Genomic DNA, 21,045 nt, shown 5'->3' with positions numbered 1-21,045 from the left:
CTCCCTGGACCTTCAGTTCTATGCCTGGCAACGTAGTTATCAGAGCTAGTCTGCTGTGCTCTTGTCTACTGATCCTGGTTCCAGTTATATCAGCTAAGTCTGCCTTTTGCTTTTTGCTATTTGTTTTGGTTTTGTATTTTTGTCCAGCTTGTTCCTAATCTATATCCTGACCTTTGCTGGAAGCTCTAGGGGGGCTGGTGTTCTCCCCCCGGACCGTTAGACGGTTCGGGGGTTCTTGAATTTCCAGTGTGGATTTTGATAGGGTTTTTGTTGACCATATAAGTTACCTTTCTTTATTCTGCTATTAGTAAGCGGGCCTCTCTGTGCTAAACCTGGTTCATTTCTGTGTTTGTCATTTCCTCTTACCTCACCGTCATTATTTGTGGGGGGCTTCTATCCAGCTTTGGGGTCCCCTTCTCTGGAGGCAAGAAAGGTCTTTGTTTTCCTCTACTAGGGGTAGCTAGATTCTCCGGCTGGCGCGTGTCATCTAGAATCAACGTAGGAATGATCCCCGGCTACTTCTAGTGTTGGCGTTAGGAGTAGATATATGGTCAACCCAGTTACCACTGCCCTATGAGCTGGATTTTTGTATTCTGCAGACTTCCACGTTCCTCTGAGACCCTCGCCATTGGGGTCATAACAGGTGCCACAATAAGTATAAAGCATCAATGTCTAGACACAAGAATACTTTTTTATAAATGTGTCAGGTTTTACCTTATCCAACAAACTAAAATAATATTTAATAGTGGGACCAGCCCTTTAGGTAAGCTTTGGTGGAACAGGATTGAAGAAAAAAATTGAGTAAAACAAAATATAAAATTGTGTGCCAGAAGGGGGAACAAGCTGCTCTAAACCAATATGAATCTAAGAAGAATATGCCACCTATAATTTGTATCCTATTCAATATGTTTTGAAAAACGTATTTTAAACTTAATTGTTAAAATAATTTGCAGGTCAACCAGGGAGCAGAGAAAGCACTCGGATCTGGTCTTGGATATTTGGAACACATTTGTCAACTAATAGAAAAAATAGGACAGCTTCAAGAGCATAATCTGAAACTGCAGAAGCAAGTCTTCTCATTACAAAAGGAAGATAGAGTAAAACAAATGAAAGAGGTAAGAAGCGTGAAGGTCTACTGTACTGTCTGCTGTAGAGCTGGGGTTCTCAACCTGTAGCTTGGGAGCCATATTTGGATTGCGGGCCCAAGATGTGTGACTTGGTGTGAAAATGAGGTCTCCAAATTGTGACTTCTATGAGTAGCCCTGCACAGGAGAGAATATCTGGATGTTCATATACTGGTGGAGGGAATGATATTGCCTTGAGCAGGCGTGTACTCCGGAGGACAGAGAATGAACTTCAATCCAATATTGCGGCCAGCATGTAGCCAGTGGGTAAGGAAAGGGTGAATCAAACACCCGAAAACCCCGCCCATATGACCCAAAACCGGTCCCGCCAAATTCAGGTGACAGGTTCCCTTTAACGTGAATCTGTCAGCAGGATTTCACTCTCCAAACTTTTTATATGCACATGTAGCTCTTTCAAAGTCAAGTCCAGCAATATCTTTATGTGGCCAGTCTGTTCCTCTGTTACTGAGAAATCAACGTTTGAAATGATATGCAGATGAGGTTGGAGCCATTATCACTCCAGCTTTATTCACTGTACAGGGATACTTCTTCCTGTTTAACTAAGAACTCCTTGGCATGAAGTTAGCCAAGCAGGAGCAGGCAGCGCTGGGTGGGAAATACAGGTGAAGTGACAGAGGCTTGAGATCTACAAATAGCTCTTCAGCCTCATTTGCTTATAATAATAATCTTTATTTTTATATAGCGCTAACATATTCCGCAGCGCTTTACCGTTTGCACACATTATCCTCACTGTCCCCGTTGGGGCTCACAATCTAAATTCCCTATCAGTATGTCTTTGGAATGTGGGAGGAAACCGGAGTACCCGGAGGAAACCCAAGCAAGCACGGAGAGAACATACAAACTCTTTGCAGATGTTATCCTTGGTGGGGTTTGAACCCAGGACTCCAGCGCTGCAAGGCTGCAGTGCTAACCACTGAGCCAGCCTTACCAGATATGCTTATCAATTGAAATGTAAATTTCTCAGTAATGGAGGAACGGACTGGCCATGTAAAGGTATTACAAAACTTATCTTAAAAAAAGCAACATGGGCATATAAATAGTTGGGGTGGGGTGAAATTCACTGGCATTCCTTTTAAAACAGACGTCCTATGCAACATTGCATCACAAATCCCAATAAAGTGGTTTGTTTCTTCTGCAATAAATACTTGGATTTTGTTCCAAGGGTTATTACACGGCTTCCATGACCACCAATGCACAAAATAAGATACTGCTTAAAATGTAGCACATATATATATTATCTTTTATACAGCTGGCTCCTGCCATACAGCCTTGATATCCATATTGCACACTGATGAAACAGCTGTAATGAAGTGAGAACACATGGCCATCGTATAAAGTTCCTATCTGTGCAGGAACTAGCTCATGTGGTTTCAAGCTGCACATTAGGGATTGTATGTAGTTTTGTTTCTCTAATATTTGTATAAATATATGTATAGGCTTTATAAAACAAGTAATGTGAGACAAAAGACACCCATACTGCCACAACTCTCTGACAAGGTGCTCCTTCCCTGCCCCTAACACTAGGAGCACTGTCATGATTCCCCAATGGCATGGGAACATCAGAAGCACCAAATAACAGACTAGCTCTCGGGTGATGGAACCTCAAGCTGACCGTGACCTAAATCTACCACACAACTAACAGTAGCCAGGGAGCATTCCTACGGCTGCCTAAATGCCACGCGCCAGCCGGAGAACTAACTACGCCTGGAAGAGGAAGGAACAGACCTGGCTTACCTCTAGTGAAATTCCCCAAAGATGATAGTAGCCCCCACATATATTAACGGTGAGTTCAGAGGAAAAGACATACACAGTATGAAGGTAGATTTAGCAAAGCGAGGTCCACTTACTAGATAGAGGAAGGATACAAAAGAGGACTTCACGGTCAGCTGAAAAACTGATGACCGGCAAGGAAGTGACTGGAGAGCAAGGCTAAATAGGGAACTCCCAAAACTGATGGAAACAGGTGAGCTGAGGGAGAAAAGCACACACAAGCCTCCAGTACCACCAGCCACCACCAGGGGAGCCCAAAAAGCGGATCACAACAGAGCACCCTACCAGACACCAACCAGACTAACAAGGTAATACGAACAGGGATAAAGGAAAATGCCAATAATACAAATATACTCACACAAACAACAGAGGTAAACACTGGGGAGTGGAGGATGGGGTCAACAATGAAAATGAGCACACACCCAAAACCTAGCAACAGTCTCAGATAAATCCACCAAATGCCTTCTCAAACAGTCTCCAACTACCAATTATTAACCATGTAGCATGAGCTAGCTCTGGCAATGAGTGCTTGCCAGAGCCCAGATTATATAGGAGATAAAAGTGGCCAACAGTGAACAGCTGAGAGCCTTAATGCAGGAAAACTTCCAAGAGCTCTGAACTAAGCAGATTAACCCCTGCACTGCTAAAAGAAATCTGCATTATTTAATATAAAGATAAAGAGCTTCTAATCAGCGCAGGAGTAATCAGTTCCTTCTGGCTCCTATCTGACGCGGTAAACCTGTGACGCATACACATTATTCAAAAGCTAGCTGAATGTAATGACCTTCCGATGCGTATGGATGCTTCCTTGCTTCCTGATGATGGCAGGGGAGAAAAGGATCCGGTAGTTGGAATATCAACGACAGATGCTGCTAGAGGTGTGAGTCAGTGGCTATTTCCTCTTTCCCCACTGAAAACATAAAACTGTTCAGGAAAATCTGTGTGCTCATGGGCATAGGGGGAGTCTGTAGAGATGTGTAGGCATAAAGAGAGTTCATCCAAAAGATCTCTCATGTGTATGGCCAGCATTACAATTCATAGATGTTGCTGATATTTTGTATTCCTCTGAAAATGTATTGATGTACTGATTGCCAATGATCTAAAATATTTAGATCTAGATTATTTGTTAATACAAAACCATTTATTCCATGGGGTTTTACATGTGAAAAGGGGTATTACATAATAAAACCAAGTACAATAATCTTGAACAAAACGAGTCACCGACTGGTACAGTAGGAGAGAGGACCCTGCACGCGAGGGCTAACAATCTACAAGGGATGGGTGAAGATACAGCAGGTGAGGGGAGAATATACAGCTCTGGCAAAAATTAAGAGACCAATATTGAACTGCAAAATTTTCAGTTTGTCTGATTTTTCTCTTTATAGGTATATTTTTGAGTAAAATGTAAATTGCTCATTTGTTCTATAAAATACTGAATTTCCAAGCACTAAATTTTGTATTTATTTTCAGAAAATGAGAAATGGTCAAAAAAACAAAAAAAACAGTGCTTTCAGACCTCAAATAATGCTAAGAAAAACAAATTCATAATCATTTAGAAACAACAATACTAATGTTTTAACTCAGGAACAGTTCTTCTTTGATTTGATCGCTTGTGACTATGGTTGAGCGAAACGGGTCGTTCATTTTCATAAGTCGCCGACTTTTGGCAAAGTCGGCGTCTCATGAAACCCGACCCGATCCCTGTGCGGGGTCGGCCATGCGGTACGCGATCTTGGCGCTAAAGTCGCGTTTCGTATGATGCGTTTAGCGCCATTTTTTCAGCCAATGAATGAGCGTGGGCAGAGTGATGACATAGGTCTTAGGGGAGTGAACGCCTATCGTCATGTTATTGCTTGTGCGCAGTAGGGATTTGGAATGTGCAATACGAAATTTTCTGTGCTGGGACGGAGGGGAGAGAGAGAGAGAGGGAGAGAGAGAGGGAGAGGGAGAGGGAGAAAAAAAATAATTCTTCATTGGGTTTCGTGTTTCGGCCGAAACCCGACTTTTCACGGTGGTCGGCCGATTTCACTCGACTCGACTTTTAAGACAGTCGGGTTTCACAAAACCCGACTCGACCCTAAAAAACTAAAGGTCGCTCAACCGTACTTGTGACTATCCATCATCCTCTTGATTACATTCCAGAGGTTTTCAATAATGTTCAGGTCTGGACATTGGGCTGCCCATGACAGGGATTTGATGTGGTGGTCCTTCATCCACACATTGATTGACCTAGCTGTGTGGCATGGCGCATTGTCCTGTTGGAAAAACCAGTCCTCAGAGTTGGGGAATATTGCATGAGCTGAAGGAATCAACTGTTTTTCCAGGATAACCTTGTATGCGGCTTGATTCATAAATCCTTCGCAAAGATTAACCTGCCCAATTCCAGCCTTGCTCTAGCATCCCCAGATCATCACCGATCCTCCACCAAATTTCACAGTGGGTGCAAGACACTGTGGCTTGTACGCATCTCCAGGTCTCCATCTAAACATTAGACGACCAGGTGTTGGGCAAAGCTGAAAATTAGAAGATTACCTTACTCCAGTCCTCTATGGTCTAATCCTTATGGTCTTTGGCAAACTTCAGCCTGGCTCTCTTTTGCTTCTCATTGATGCAATATTTTTTTCTACCTTTACATAACTTGATTCCTGCCTCTAGGAGCCTGTTACGAACTGTTCATGCCGTGCACTTCACCCCAGCTGCCATTTGCCATTCCTTTTGTAGGTAACTTGATGTCATCCTGTGGTTGCTGATTGACATTCCAATAAGAGGACTGTCATCCCGGTCAGTGGAGAGTAGTTTTCGCCCTTGTTTTGCCATCCAGCTTGTCCTATTGCAAGAGGATTGTGAACACCACAGCAGTGTTTTTTATATTTTCCTTCGCTATATAAGATTTGGTTCAGGTGATCACCTAATCAGAAGCATCTTAAGTAGAATGAGGTGTACTCTGGTTGGAATTCAACTGACACTGGGATGGAATGGCTGTCAGACATGTAGAGATTTTTATAAAACTGTGCAGTGGTCTATTGATTTTTGCCAGAGCTGTATATGAAATATTCTCATTATGCCAAATACTAGAAGTTAAGAGCAGGTAACAATAAGTACAGAACTGATAAAACCAAATATACAAACATACCTGAAGTGATGCTAATAAATATATGTCTAAGTAATCAATTTATCAAATATCCAATCACAGCCTCTGTTTACCCAGAGACCATATAAAAAATGGTAAGTCAGGGATCCAGGAATTCCATTAGAAGGGGCTTAGTTTTGGAATGCTAGCAATGTGGGCATATGATATCACCGCACTTACTGGAAGGCTTGAGATGTAACATTGCATGACTCCTTTCTCCTGTTGGTGTAGGAGTACGCTGGACAGCATTGCTCCTGTGGTGCAGCGAATATTTTCCTCACTCCGTACCAGGAGTCTAAGAAGCACTTTCCTGTAAGGAGGAACCGGCCGCATAGTATGTTTGTACAAAGTGGAAACCAATCTGACCTCTTCATGATCCCAGAAATTGGTATTAACTCTGAAAAGTTTGGCTACAAAGGTTGGTTTCTTATCTCAATGTGTCTGTTTTAACACACCCTGATAAAACTCCAGAGAACAATAGTGTGGAGTATAAGATTTATAGTGTCTGAAAAACGCCATCCTGTTACTTTTTTACATTGGCACCTGAGAGGTACGCTACCATGTCAGCGCTACCATGTCAGCGCACGGTGAAATCACATCCCTTTTAGACTTATAAGTGCTAAGATATTGTCTTCAGTGGACATCAATGACTAACATATTACTGAAACGAAGCAGAGATGACACTATTGGGTCAATATGTGTGGATCAGAATTGCGTCTTGACTGCCAGTGGGGTATATTAATTGAAAAATAAATTGATAAAACTTAAATTGATTTTATAAAGGGAAATAAGCTTCCAAATCTTTTTTGGTATGTTGTATTACCTGTGATCCAAGAACACCCGTTTGCTCAAACCAAGGGACAGAATCGCTCAACTTTTTTTGGAGCGCACGCATAACTATGTATAAGCTGCTTGTCATGGCCAAGCATGAACTGAGACCTTAATATGAACGATTAGTATGTTACTTGGGACCAAGCATAATTAATATTATTATATGGGAAAATAGAAAATATTTCAAAGCTTACTAACCTTTAAAGGGTTGGTCCAGCACCTAAAATGTTCTTTATAAATACCTAAATTTACACCCTAACCACTTTTGTAATTAGCTTTATAATAAAATGTCTTACACTTCTCTGTATCTAGCTAATCCCTAGATGTATTGTTTTTACTGCAATTCCTGTGACATTTTGTGAGAGGAGTCTCAAACGGGATGTCACATGAGTCTGGGCTACACTCACTTTCCTGCAGCGTTTATCACCCATCCTGGAACAGGACATCATCAAAGAGCAGTGCTATAATTACTCATTACAGTTTCTTACATCACCAGCCTTTAAAGATGTCCTGAATCCACAGTGGTAGTCTCTGCTCGACCGGTGAGTGCAGTGCCCATACTCTGCTTCTATCTCCTCCGATGATACAAGCAGTGAGTCATACCAGCGCCACCTCCTGATGACGATTCATTTGAGGGAAATAGCCGAAGCTTTGGGGTGGCGCTGTTGTCACTCACACCTTCTATAACTGCCCCGACATGTTATTTCACAATTAGAAGATGAAGAAGAGATAGAAGCAGAATGCCGGTGCTGCACTCACCTCTCCCATAGCATCTTATCACCATGTATCCAGGACATATTCAGAGAGTGGTGATGCAAAAAACTGTAGTAGGGAACTGCATCTCTGCCTCCGATGACGTACAGTACCAGTAGGGAAGATAAATGCTAGACAGAAGTGCAGTACCAGTCTCCTGTGATGTCCTGTTTGAGACTTCAGTCTAACGAAACATCACATGAAGTGAAGTGAAAAAAACATAGGGATTAGCTAGAAGGTGAAAAGTGTAGGGTATTGTGTAATAAAGATGATTACAAAATTATTATTTATTTTTATCGAACCATTAATTCCATGGTGCTGTACATGAAAGGGGTTCCGTACAGCGTTATAGATATCGTTTACAGTAAACAAATTTACGATGACAGACTGGTACAGAGGGGAGAGGACCCTGTCCTTGATAACTTATATTCTACAAAAGTGGTTAGGATGTAAAGATAGATATTTAGAAAATACATTTTAGGTGACCGGACCAACTCTTTAATGAAAACATGACTGCAGTCATTGATTGGATGAAACTTTGTTTCTTTGTGTTGTAATTTTTCCATATCACCATTATTACTTGTTTTAGGAAATCTTGCCCAGACAGATGGCTGGAGGAGTCCTTCTATATTGGGAGTAAGGAAACCCTTTACTAAACTGAAATGTGATGACAAAGAAAGTAAGCAAATGTGGGACAGGAACTACGGTGACGCCTATACACAATCAGAACAAGATATAAAAAAGGTTTGCTGTTTCTTTTCTTCATATGCTTATACATGTTGACTTCTGTCAGGGCTGTACTATGTAGCTTTAAAGGGATATTTATATATCTCGTACATTTATAACCATATCCTCAATATACGCCAAACATGTATAGCAGATAGTACTACAAATGGGATCTGCATAACTTTTGAGAACGGGGCTCCATCATGCGCAGCAGTCAGTGGGCAAGTGATTGGAAGTCCCATACAAATAAAATGGTGAGAGCTGCGTGTGCCTGAGAATGTGCCATAAATGTACGAGTTGTAAGCACCACTATAATAATCATGACAGCTTTATTATTGTAGCATTACATAAATACCTAATGCATCGGGTTCCGCACCCAGCCCCTTCCAACCATAAGTTTATAATTAGATGAGGTACGATACTGTAGATTTTCTTTTTATAGTATAACTTCCTACCACTCACTAATAAAACCAGTATTTTGGATTTTGAAATACCTTGACATTACTTGGCGGATGATAATAAGGAAGACTATATTAGGTAACAGTACATACATAAAGTATCATGTGGTGCTCGACTACGTCTACATAAAACATGCAGCTGAACAAATAGACTTTGAAGTGACTTTCACGAATGGTTTTAATATGTTTCTTGAACCAAGATGTTTATATTATGTTGTCTGTTCTAAGGATATTACATTATAATATAATCCATACAAAGTCTTCTGAATCCCTGGAAGGTTTTCAGAACATCTGTGTATTCAGTAATATTGGATAACTTAGGGCACGTGCTCCCTGGTACTGAACCTTTATGGCTACTGCTCACTGCCGTACAGACTCCTGACTGTGTGTAGGTATCTCACAATGTTTCTAAGGCCTCACAGCATATAGCAAATCCTACAGAAAAAGTAAGGAAAGGCAACAGTAAGTGATAGTCACAGCTCACCTCCTCTCCCTCCCTGCAGAGTGACTTCTGCACAGATCACAATGCTGGTCTAGAAAACTCTTAACATGGGAGTCAATGAACATTCAGATTATTGTTTCCTATGGTCATCAGATCTGCTGTAAAACATTTCTCTACATGCTGATACTAGAAGCTCAATCAAGGCTGCAGGAAAAAGAATAAGACAAATTTGTGAAAATAAGATCCGATAATAATAATTTTTATTTATATAGTGCCAACATATTCCGCAGCGCTTTACAAATTATAGAGGGGACTTGTACAGACAATAGACATTACAGCATAACAGAAATCACAGTTCAAAACAGATACCAGTAGGAATGAGGGCCCTGCTCACAAGCTTACAAACTATGCGGAAAAGGGGAGACATGAGAGGTGGATGGTAACAATTGCCGATTAGAAATTAGAAATTGCCGATTAAAAATAAAATGAATATTTTTTTCAATATTCAGCTTAAATTTAAAAAAAAATGTAGGTTATACATTTCCTTTAAAGGGAACCTGACAGGTCACCCAAATCACCAGAATTTAGATCTTCCTATATAAGCAACCTGTCTAACAAGCCCTTTATTATGTTTGAGACATTAATAGATTTTTAGAAAAAAATATTTCTAAAGTTCATTTTTCATATGCAAATTACCTTTTGACTAGTCTATCGGGCATTTGTCTCCCAAGAACAGTTGTCCCCCTCAGCCTGTTGTCATAATAATCCCTGCAAGTGTGATAACATGATTTCCAAGAGCCGACTTCATCGCCAGCTTCCTGTGTGTGACTTCCTTTCATACACAGTAGTAAAAAGGACAGCGCCTCAAATTTTGGTGAAAAAAAATCACATTTTATTCTGCCTTCCTGTGGCAAGATCCAAAAGATCTTTCTCAACCTTTTTTCCGGGACGAACTCCCTGGTTGTGACGTGCGTCCTAAATAATGTCCTGTAGGACTCTGACTACATGAGGTGCGGTTTAACTTATAATTTTTGATTTCCTTTCATACACGTCATTGCGCCTCTGAAGCCAGGAAGTGTACACCTGGCGTCAGATGTGCACTGTGCATCTCCGGGAGCAGAGAAGAAGCCGACAGCAACGGGAGAGAAGAAGATCAAGCTTCTCCTCTGCTTCCACACATGCGCAGACTGCCTCTGAAGTCGGGTGTACACTTCCTAGCTTCAGAGGCGCTATGATTTGTATGAAAGGAAGTCACACGCTGGTAAATAATGTAATCACACCCACAGGGGTGGGATAACATACTAAGTGGGACGGCTAGTCTGGGCAAACAAATGCCCCATAAACTAGTCAAAAGTAGTGATGAGCGAATATACTCGTTACTTGAGATTTCTCGAGCATGCTCGGGGGTCCTCCGAGTATTTTTTAGTGCTCGGAGATTTAGTTTTTATTGCCGCAGCTGAATGATTTACATCTGTTAGCCAGCATAAGTACATGTGGGGATTCCCTAGCAACCAGGCAACCCCCACATGTACTTATGCTGACTAAGAGATGTAAATCATTCAGCTGCTGCAATAAAAGCAATCTCCGAGCACTAAAAAATACTCGGAGGTCACCCAAGCATGCTCGAGAAATCTCGAGTAACGAGTATATTCACTCATCACTAGTCAAAAGGTTAATTTGCACAATAAAAATTGACTTTTTCTAAAGATTTGTTAATGTGTCAAATGTAATAAAGGGTTTGTTATGCAGGGTGTTTAGTTCCCTTTAGTTTGACCTTTCTCAATTAAATGTCTCACTGCCCGCCATGCTTCTTTAACTCACAATCTCAATCTTGCCCTTTTTTCACTGACATGGGTTTTACAAGTAAAATGGCCCAGGACAGAACCCTTTGACAAAAACATCTAAAAGATGACATGTCAACTTCAAATCAGGGAACCTATGCAGGGACACATCCATTTACTTTACATAGTGGGGTGATCTTTCTTGCAGCGGCCATTGAGTGCTATTCTCAGGTCATCTGCTCCATTGCCAGACACCTTTTACGGCAGTCTGAGGCCAGACTAATTAATGTAAGGGTAAGAAAGATTTTCAGCTGAAAATACCAGGTGTGAGTCTGGCTCCTAAAAGGATGATCATAGAGACCGTAATCAGCAGCCATGCTTTTCAGACTATAAGGTGTCTGTGTCCCTAATGGAGGCTCAGACATTCCTCCAGTATTCCTCAACAAGCCGAAACTTGCACTTCATTATTTGCTTTTCTACACTGCGTGAGTTCTCTGGCAGGATTGGCTTGATAGCACTGGAGAACTCCAATATAGCAAAAGAAAATAGCTTCCAGCAAAATGACATTATTCCAGAGTGGGAAAGATATTATTACGCACAGGGTAAAATAAGTTTTATCAGAACGGTGTGAAGCCAAACTAACAAAGCCTGTTTTGTTAACATCTGATCATCCAATCGAAAGCTGAATCTGAAAATCTGTTTCTGATTGTAAGTGTGAGGCCTGGTCTCATGTCATTAGATCCTGAATAAACATGACTCATCCATTATAGTATTAGTCTTAGAGGGTCACAGGGTAACGGCTATTGAATCTTCAGGGTCCTATATGTCTTGGGTATGTTCTGTCATATCTCTGCTCTTGTTTTTTAGCTTGATCTCCACCCGTGGGGAAGAGTTAGAGATCTCCTCAAGAAGACCAAAAACAAGAACCAGAATAAACTTGGATTATCCTCAGCATCACTAAAAAGATCCTGCCCCCAACTCTACAGGTAAACTGGCTCAATGTTGTACTCCTCTTTCTATTTCATTCCTATGGACAGGGGATAACTTTCAATACCTTTTAAACACTATTATTATGCCACATTCAAAATCTTTGAGAAATCTTGTCATTTTGCCAGTCTGAACTTTGCTGCTTAAACTTTAACTTTTGGCAACAACAAATAAATTTTTTTACTTGAAGATGGACAAATCTGCAGCTATACACAGTTTAAAAATAAGAATATGAATGAACAATGCTACCAACAACAATAAAAAACGATTCGTGTGAAAACGGGCCTTACAGTCAGATTTTTTTGAACTTGCAAAAAGCTCTGTTCAGTACCTAAATTTGTACAGGAAAGCAAGTGGTATTTTTTTTTACTTCTTTCTTTTTATTAATCCATCTGTAATCATTGAATTGGCAGCTTAATACCTAATATTGTACTACATAAAATAAGAACAGCATACTTACCACCCAGACCGGTTCTCCTCCTCTGAGTCCACCAGCGATCTCATGACACCGACCGTCAGCAGCATGTACTATTCCATCAGTTGGGTTGTTACTGGTCTTATAAATGCTAAGACCTGATAAAATATCCAGTTGGCTGCACTCATAATTTTAGACAACTTTCATCATAAATGATGTGAGTTTCTGACAGGTAGAACCTGTAAAAAAATGTCTATCTGAGCCCCTAAGACCAAGGATATAGATTCTTCCCACTTGTGTTTTTTTTCCAACTCCACGTTGTTATTTTTCGTTACCATTAACCATTGTAATTAGTTATAGACTTAAAAATGGAGCTTCACATTCCTAGCAATTCAGTGTTTCCAGGGTTTATGATATCCTCCCGTGATCATAATTCATCCAACAGAAATAGTGGAAAAAGCAGAGGTCACTTTTTGGTTCATAAGCTCAAAGGAAATAGCCTATATATATATATATAAATATTCTTCAAATAAGTCCATACAGTGACATTAATATCTGTAGTCAACCTCAGTATTTCCTTCTATTGTTTAAAACTAAAGAAACCCAGACCACAGCATATTCTCTGCACTTCCTTTCTTAACAATTGAATTGCTTTTTTGACCTCATTGTCAAAGAACAAAACAAAGAAAGATCCACGTGCAGTTCTATTATTATTTTATTGTATATAATATATTTAGTTATTTTTTTATTGTTCCTTCAATTTACCTAGCCACTTGGGAGATACGAAACGTGACATACATTTATCAGATTGAGAATGAGTTGTCTGTCCTCATATACCTTTTTGGTATTCGCTATGTAAAGGCACATAAATCGCCTTTCTGATTTATGGTATATGTATTAAAAAACTGCTTTCCCTCTATGTCACGTAAGGGGTTTGACCCAGCCATGTGTTCCTTTCCTCTCCTTCTTTCGTGTACAGAGAATAGGTTTAGCCAATAGATCCAGTGCTGAATTTCTAAAGAAAATATCTCCCAGACATTTTACTGTCTGGTGTGTTCAGACGAGTAAGGAATCAGTGGACCAGCATTTGTAAAAATGCTTGTCCCCACATATTGGCCCAGGTAAACATGCCGATGATCACCCAACGAATGAGAAAAAAAAAAAAAATAATTGGCAGAATATCGTTGGTGAAAATGGCTGATGTGCTGCTGATAACATGATTTATGGAGACAGAAAGATCTTATTAACGATCGTTCTGCTCCCATCAGCCTGTGTAAACAAACCAATAAACAAGCTCTGAATTAGTGACTGTGACAAGAGGTCATTGCTTCTATATATATCTGCTTTTAAGACAATGCATGGAAAAAGGAGGTAAAGGTAATAAATGGGTCGCGGGAGTGATGGTCCTGATCAACCAGGGACATGTAAACAAAGAATGTTTTTCTACAAATAAATTAAAAAGTTAATTCATTTGTATTACTATGACCACTGATGGCCTATATGTGTATAGTTGTATCTAGACATATATAGAGTGGCATGTAAAAATTTGGACACTCCTGGTCAAAATTACGGTTATTGGGAACAGTTAAGCAAGTTGAATATGAAATGATCTCTAAAAGGTCTAAAGTTAAAGATGACACATTTCCGTTGTATTTTAGGTGTATATATATATATATATATATATATATATATATATATATATATATATATATATATATATATATATACTGTATATGTGTATATATATACAGGTCCTTCTCAAAAAATTAGCATATAGTGTTAAATTTCATTATTTACCATAATGTAATGATTACAATTAAACTTTCATATACTATAGATTCATTATCCACCAACTGAAATTTGTCAGGTCTTTTATTGTTTTAATACTGATGATTTTGGCATACAACTCCTGATAACCCAAAAAACCTGTCTCAATAAATTAGCATATCAAGAAAAGGTTCTCTAAATGACCTATTACCCTAATCTTCTGAATCAACTAATTAACTCTAAACACATGCAAAAGATACCTGAGGCTTTTAAAAACTCCCTGCCTGGTTCATTACTCAAAACCCCCATCATGGGTAAGACTAGCGACCTGACAGATGTCAAGAAGGCCATCATTGACACCCTCAAGCAAGAGGGTAAGACCCAGAAAGAAATTTCTCAACAAATAGGCTGTTCCCAGAGTGCTGTATCAAGGCACCTCAATGGTAAGTCTGTTGGAAGGAAACAATGTGGCAGAAAACGCTGTACAACGAGAAGAGGTGACCGGAACCTGAGGAAGCAGTGGACTGAATCTGGTGTGGAAACATCCAGAGCCACCGTGCACAGGCGTGTGCAGGAAATGGGCTACAGGTGCCGCATTCCCCAGGTAAAGCCACTTTTGAACCATAAACAGCGGCAGAAGCGCCTGACCTGGGCTACAGAGAAGCAGCACTGGACTGTTGCTAAGTGGTCCCAAGTACTTTTTTCTGATGAAAGCAAATTTTGCATGTCATTCGGAAATCAAGGTGCCAGAGTCTGGAGGAAGACTGGGGAGAAGGAAATGCCAAAATGCCTGAAGTCCAGTGTCAAGTACCCACAGTCAGTGATGGTGTGGGGTGCCATGTCAGCTGCTGGTGTTGGTCCACTGTGTTTCATCAAGGGCAGGGTCAATGCAGCTAGCTATCAGGAGATTTTGGAGCACTTCATGCTTCCATTGGCTGAAATGCTTTATGGAGATGAAGATTTCATTTTTCAGCACGACCTGGCACCTGCTCACAGTGCCAAAACCACTGGTAAATGGTTTACTGACCGTGGTATTACTGTGCTCAATTGGCCTGCCAACTCTCCTGACCTGAACCCCATAGAGAATCTGTGGGATATTGTGAAGAGAAAGTTGAGAGACGCAAGACCCAACACTCTGGATGAGCTTAAGGCCGCTATTGAAGCATCCTGGGCCTCCATAACATCTCAGCAGTGTCACAGGCTGATTGCCTCCATGCCACGCCGCATTGAAGCAGTCATTTCTGCCAAAGGATTCCCGACCAAGTATTGAGTGCATAACTGAACATTATTATTTGATGGTTTTTTTGTTTGGTATTAAAAAACACTTTTATTTGATTGGTCGGGTGAAATATGCTAATTTATTGAGACAGGTTTTTTGGGTTATCAGGAGTTGTATGCCAAAATCATCAGTATTAAAACAATAAAAGACCTGACAAATTTCAGTTGGTGGATAATGAATCTATAGTATATGAAAGTTTAATTGTAATCATTACATTATGGTAAATAATGAAATTTAACACTATATGCTAATTTTTTGAGAAGGACCTGTATATATATATATATGTATATGTGTATATATACAGTATATACATACATATATATATATATATATATATATATATATATATATATATATATAGTCATTTTTTACATTTTCATAATTATAAAAAAGTAAAATGAGCAAATGCAAAAGTTTGGGCACACTTGGAGATTTGTGTGCTCAGGTAACTTTGACCAAGGTTTCAGACCTTAATTAGCCTGTTAACGTTATGGCTTGTTCACTATCATTGTTAGGAAAGGCCAGGTGATGCAAATTTCCCAGCTTTATAAAAAACCAGCATCCTCTAACCTTGTGCCAAAAAAATGCAGCCATGGGTTCTTCTAAGCAGCTTCCTAGCGCTATGAAAATGAAAGTCGTGGAGGCCCACAAAGCAGGAGAAGGATATAAGAAGATAGCAAAGCTTTTCAAGTTTCCCTTCCCTCAGTTTGAAATGTAATCAAGAAATTGCAGTTAATATGAACAGTGGAGGTCAAGATAAGGTCTGGAAGACCAAACTAAATTTCAGTGAGAGCTGCTCATAGTAGTGCTAGAGAGGCAAATCAGAACCCCCGATGACTGCAAAATAACTTCCTAAAGATTTAGCAGACTCTGGAGTTGTGGTACATTGTTCTACAGTTCAGAGACACATGCACAAATCTAACCTTTATGGAAGAGTCATAAGAAGAAAACCTCTCCTGCATCCTCACCATAAAATTCAGAGTCACTAGTATGCAAAATAACATCTAAACAAGCCTGATGCATTTTGGAGACAAGTCCTGTGGACCAATGAGGTTACAATAGAACTCTTTGGCCACAATGATAAAAGGTATATGTGAACATCTCGCCAACTATTAAGCAAGGGGGTGAATGAAACATGCTTTGGGGTTGTGTTGCAGCCATTGGCATGGGGAACATTACATGGGTAGAGGGAAGAATGGATTCAATGAAATGTCAACAAATTTTTGAGGCAAACAGAACACCATCTGTAAAAAAGCTGAAGTTGAAACAGGATGGCTTCTACAAATGGATGATCTAAATGCACATCAAAATCCACAATAGACTACCTCAAAAGGTGCAAGCCGAAGGTTTGACAATGGCCCTCACAGTCCCCTGATCTGAAGATAATTGAAAATCTGTGGATAGACCTCAAAATAGCAGTGCATGCAAGACGACCCAGGAATCTCACAGAAAGTGAAGAATTTTCCCAGGAAGAATAGATGAAAATCCCTCAAACAAGAATTAAAAGACTCTCAGCTGGCTACACAAAGTGTTTACAAGCTGTGAAACATTCAAAAGGGGGTGCTACTAGGCACTAACCATGCAGAGTGCCCAAACTTTTGCATCAGCCCATTTTCATAATTTTTAAAATTTAAAAAGACATATATTTATATATTTACCGCTGAGTGATCGTCTTGATTGTTAAATTCCTGTTTATTACTAACTAAAACCAATTTGCTCTGAATGTGTATTGAGATCATGAATGTGTTTTACCACGGCTAAGACTGGAATGTGTTGTGTGTGAATCACAAGAAATGATGAATGTGGATAGATATTTCCGCTGTGTGTCCAGCACCTCCAGATGCACTGACACATCCTGATACACAAGTGCAATCACTTCTAATCATCGCTGTAATGACATTGCGCGCTCATCTTGTTGTTTTCTGCTTATAGAGTACGGTATCATATAATGCACTTTTTTGTTACCAGGCCTGATCTCATACATGGTGAGATTAAGAGAGGAGACAGAAACTCCATGATTGTGTTTGGACAGAATGTAAGCAGAGAAAACGCTTGGTCCAGTCTGTATGTCTTAAACAGGTAAATGCTATGTTAAGAGGTTTTCCATTTTATTGTGAGATTATACTGTGTATTTCAAGCCTTCATCTATTTCAAGATGTTTCCTTTCATTAATTAGAAACATTCTAGTTCACCTGTAAACCTAATGCTTTTAACAGCTGAGCGGTAAACACTATTGTGTCAAGTCTTGACAATCGTCGGGGAGCTAAGTATATGAGCAGCACACATCTTCCCCTCGCTCCTGCCGGTTTTTTTATACAATGTGTAGGGGTGCTGTCACATTGCGTTCAGACACTCGTTTGATGACCCCGTCGGGGCTTGCGGCCGAACCTCCCGAAAACAGGACTTGGGAGTAGGTCAGAGAGGCCCGGCGCCTGCGCACTGCAGTACTTTGCCCTGCCCTCAACAGGGCAGACAAAGTATGCCTGCGCAGGAGCCGCGGCAAGAAGAGGACGTCATCGTATGAAGATAGGAGGCCCCGGACCGGACCGCGCCGCCCATCGGACCCGGACCGCAGCGGGACCGCGCCTGGGTGAGTATACAGTAACCTTTATTTCTCATCTTTCAGGCTACATCGGGGCTTATCTACAGCATTATAGAATGCATTACAGAATGCTGTAGATAAGCCCCTGATGCCGGTGGCCGCAGCTCATATACGATTTCGAGGGTGACAGATTCCCTTTAAGTATTGCATCTCCATTCAAGTCAATAGGGGTGAGCTGCAAAACCATACACAAACTATGGATAAGTGTGGCGCTATTTCTGGAAAAAAAAGCAGATCTTAGACATGATTGCAGTCTGCTGCTCAGTTATAGTTTATGTAGTGGGGGTTGGTACTAAAGTCTCCATTCATGTGGTTTAGCTCTATTTGCTATAGAAATCCACAGATGGAGATCTAGATTTTATAATCCATAGATCTGGCGAGTTTAATAAAGGAAGGGGCCTAAAACACAGATCATATCGTCCCCACGGGCCCCAGAGTTATAAATCCTGGAGAACACTTGTATACATGTATTAATCTGAATGGATCTTATGTATTTACAGGAAAGAAGAAGATATGTGAACGCACAAGATATAAACGGCCAGGATACAAGAAGGGAATATAGAAGACAGAAGAACAGAGAGTATCAGCATGTGGGAAATGTTATGGGAATGTAGAGAATGTTAAGACGTTTGTAAGGATTTACGTCAGTTCACATGAATATATAGGTAGCACAGTTATCTGTGTATGTACTCTGCATGCTCCTATGAAGCGCTCATTATTTATTACCTATAACCCGTACTGTAGGACACATGAAGGCAGGCGACATCATTACTCATTAGAAATGGGGTTAAGGAAAAGTGGCTACCCATAGTAAATCATCAGAGTCCAGACATTTACCATTGCCATACACCATAAATCTATAACTCCTGAAATATCTATTATCTTGTTCTTTCCCAATGGGAAACCATCCGGCAAGAAAACTGTTTATGGATAAAAAAAAATCTGCATTGCTGGACATCTTATACATATAATATCTATATGGTAAATCGCTATAATGATAATTACGCACCATTACCACAGTAACTAAAATGGATAATATGTTTTATAGAATTATTTCTGAGATAGGTGTCTGTTCTGATATTAGGTCTCGTGCATTCAGCTCTATGCAGCTCATAGCTTGTCCCGTGCATAAGGGCTAGCATGTTATACCGTTATACTGGCTCATGGTCCCTGGTTTGCATCACAAATATAGAGGTACAACACATTTTTACATAAACTGGAAATATTTGTAATGACATGTAAGCAATAGAGACACATAGTTAATGTCTGTTTAGCCCATAGTTTTAATGGCAAAGGAATCTTAAAGGGAATCTGTTAACAGGCTTTTGCCACCTAATCTGATAACAGCATGATGTAGGGGCAGAGCTCCTGATTCCAGCGATGTATCACATAATGGGCTGCTAAGTGTATTTTTCATAAACTCAGTTTTATCAGCAGGAGATTATCACTAAAGGACTAGTAAATATTCTGCCATGTAGTCCTCCATATTCATGAGCTCTGTATAACCCCGCCCCCACCACTGATTTGCAGCGTTGTTTATGCACAGTGTACAGCTGTCAATCAGTAGTGTACACAAGGTTAAACAGAGCTCAGCATCCAAAGCTGGTAGATCTGCAGCAGGTAAAACAGGCTGCAATCAAAACTGCAGCAGGCAGCTCAGTGACACATCGCTAGAATCTGTGTCTCTTCTCTTCCCCTACATTATGCTGCTCTCAGATGACATAGCAAAAACCTTGTGACATATTCCCTTTCATGTAATCAGACCGCAAAAGTACAGGTGAAGCACTTACCAAGAAAGTTTTATCTTTGTACGTATGATGTTACTAGGTTGATACATATGTCTGTGGGCACATGCAATTTTATAGATTTCCCCATTTAGCTCTACAGAAAAATGTTGTTTAATCTATAAAACCAGGAACACTTTATTTTAACCCCTTCACGACATGTGCCATATATTTACGTCATATGTTGTGTCCTTGACTTTGATGCGGGTTCCGGCTCTGAGCCCGCATCTTTCCCTGCACATGACAGTTGATTTGATCAGCTGTCATGTGTCACTAAGATCAGCGCTCCACCCGCTGCTGTTAACCAGTTAAATCCTGCTGTCAATCTCATGGCAGGCACTCCTAGGAGATCGCGATTACTGCTATGTATAGCACAGGTGAACAGATGATCACAGATTCAAATCTGATAAGAGAACTTAAATAAAATGAAATTAAAAAAAAAAATTTGTAAAAAAAAATAAAAAAAAAATGTAAATTTCAAATCACCCCACTTTTCAAATCACCCCACTTTTGAACCATTGAAAATAAAAGAATAAAAAATACACATATTTGGTATCGTTGCGATCAGAAATGTCTGCCCTATGAAAATATAAAGTAAATTAAACAGATCGGTAAACAGCGTAACGAGAAAAAGAATTGAACTTCCAGAATGACTTCTTATTTTTTTGGGCTGCCTCAACATTGTGTTAACATAAGAAGCAATCAAAACATTGTATCTACCCCAAAATGGTATCGATAAAAACATCAGTTCGGGGTACAAAAAATAAACCACCACCCAGTCCCCTAAAAAATGAAAATGCTACGGAAAATGCAAAAACTTTTTTCATACAAATTTTGGAATTTTTTTCCGCCACCAAAAAATAAAAACTATGCATGTTTGGATTCTACATACTCGTGCTGGCCTGAAGAATCATACTGCCAAGTTATTTTACCATATAGTGAACATGGTAAAGAAACAACCCAAAAAAACAATTGTGGAATTGCCCTTTTTTTTTTTTTTGCAATTTCACTGCACTGATAAATCAATGGTGCTATTAGTACAACTAATCCCGCAAAAAATAAGCCCTCGTATGGCTAGATTGATGGAAAAATTAAAAAAAATGATGGCTTTGGGAAAGAAGGGGAGAAAAAAAATAAAAGAATAAATTGAAAATGGCCATGGCGTGAAGAGGTTA

General features: G+C 39.9%; 1 protein-coding gene across 1 annotated transcript in view; it reads left to right on the top strand.

Annotated features, from left to right (window-relative positions):
• Positions 1-20,288, top strand: part of LOC143769950 (uncharacterized) — an 83,404-nt gene extending 63,116 nt beyond the window's left edge. The window contains exons 3-8 of the mRNA XM_077259034.1: positions 954-1,115; positions 6,277-6,463; positions 8,219-8,373; positions 11,904-12,022; positions 17,453-17,563; positions 18,587-20,288. Coding sequence (XP_077115149.1) covers positions 954-1,115; positions 6,277-6,463; positions 8,219-8,373; positions 11,904-12,022; positions 17,453-17,563; positions 18,587-18,605 — 753 coding nt within the window. The 3' untranslated portion in view covers positions 18,606-20,288. The remainder of the gene's footprint in view (positions 1-953; positions 1,116-6,276; positions 6,464-8,218; positions 8,374-11,903; positions 12,023-17,452; positions 17,564-18,586) is intronic.
• Positions 20,289-21,045: the final 757 nt, after the last annotated feature.

This window comes from Ranitomeya variabilis, chromosome 4 (assembly GCF_051348905.1).
Source record: "Ranitomeya variabilis isolate aRanVar5 chromosome 4, aRanVar5.hap1, whole genome shotgun sequence".
Classification (NCBI taxonomy): Eukaryota; Metazoa; Chordata; class Amphibia; order Anura; family Dendrobatidae; genus Ranitomeya; species Ranitomeya variabilis.
This window is presented reverse-complemented; position numbering and strand designations above follow the sequence as displayed.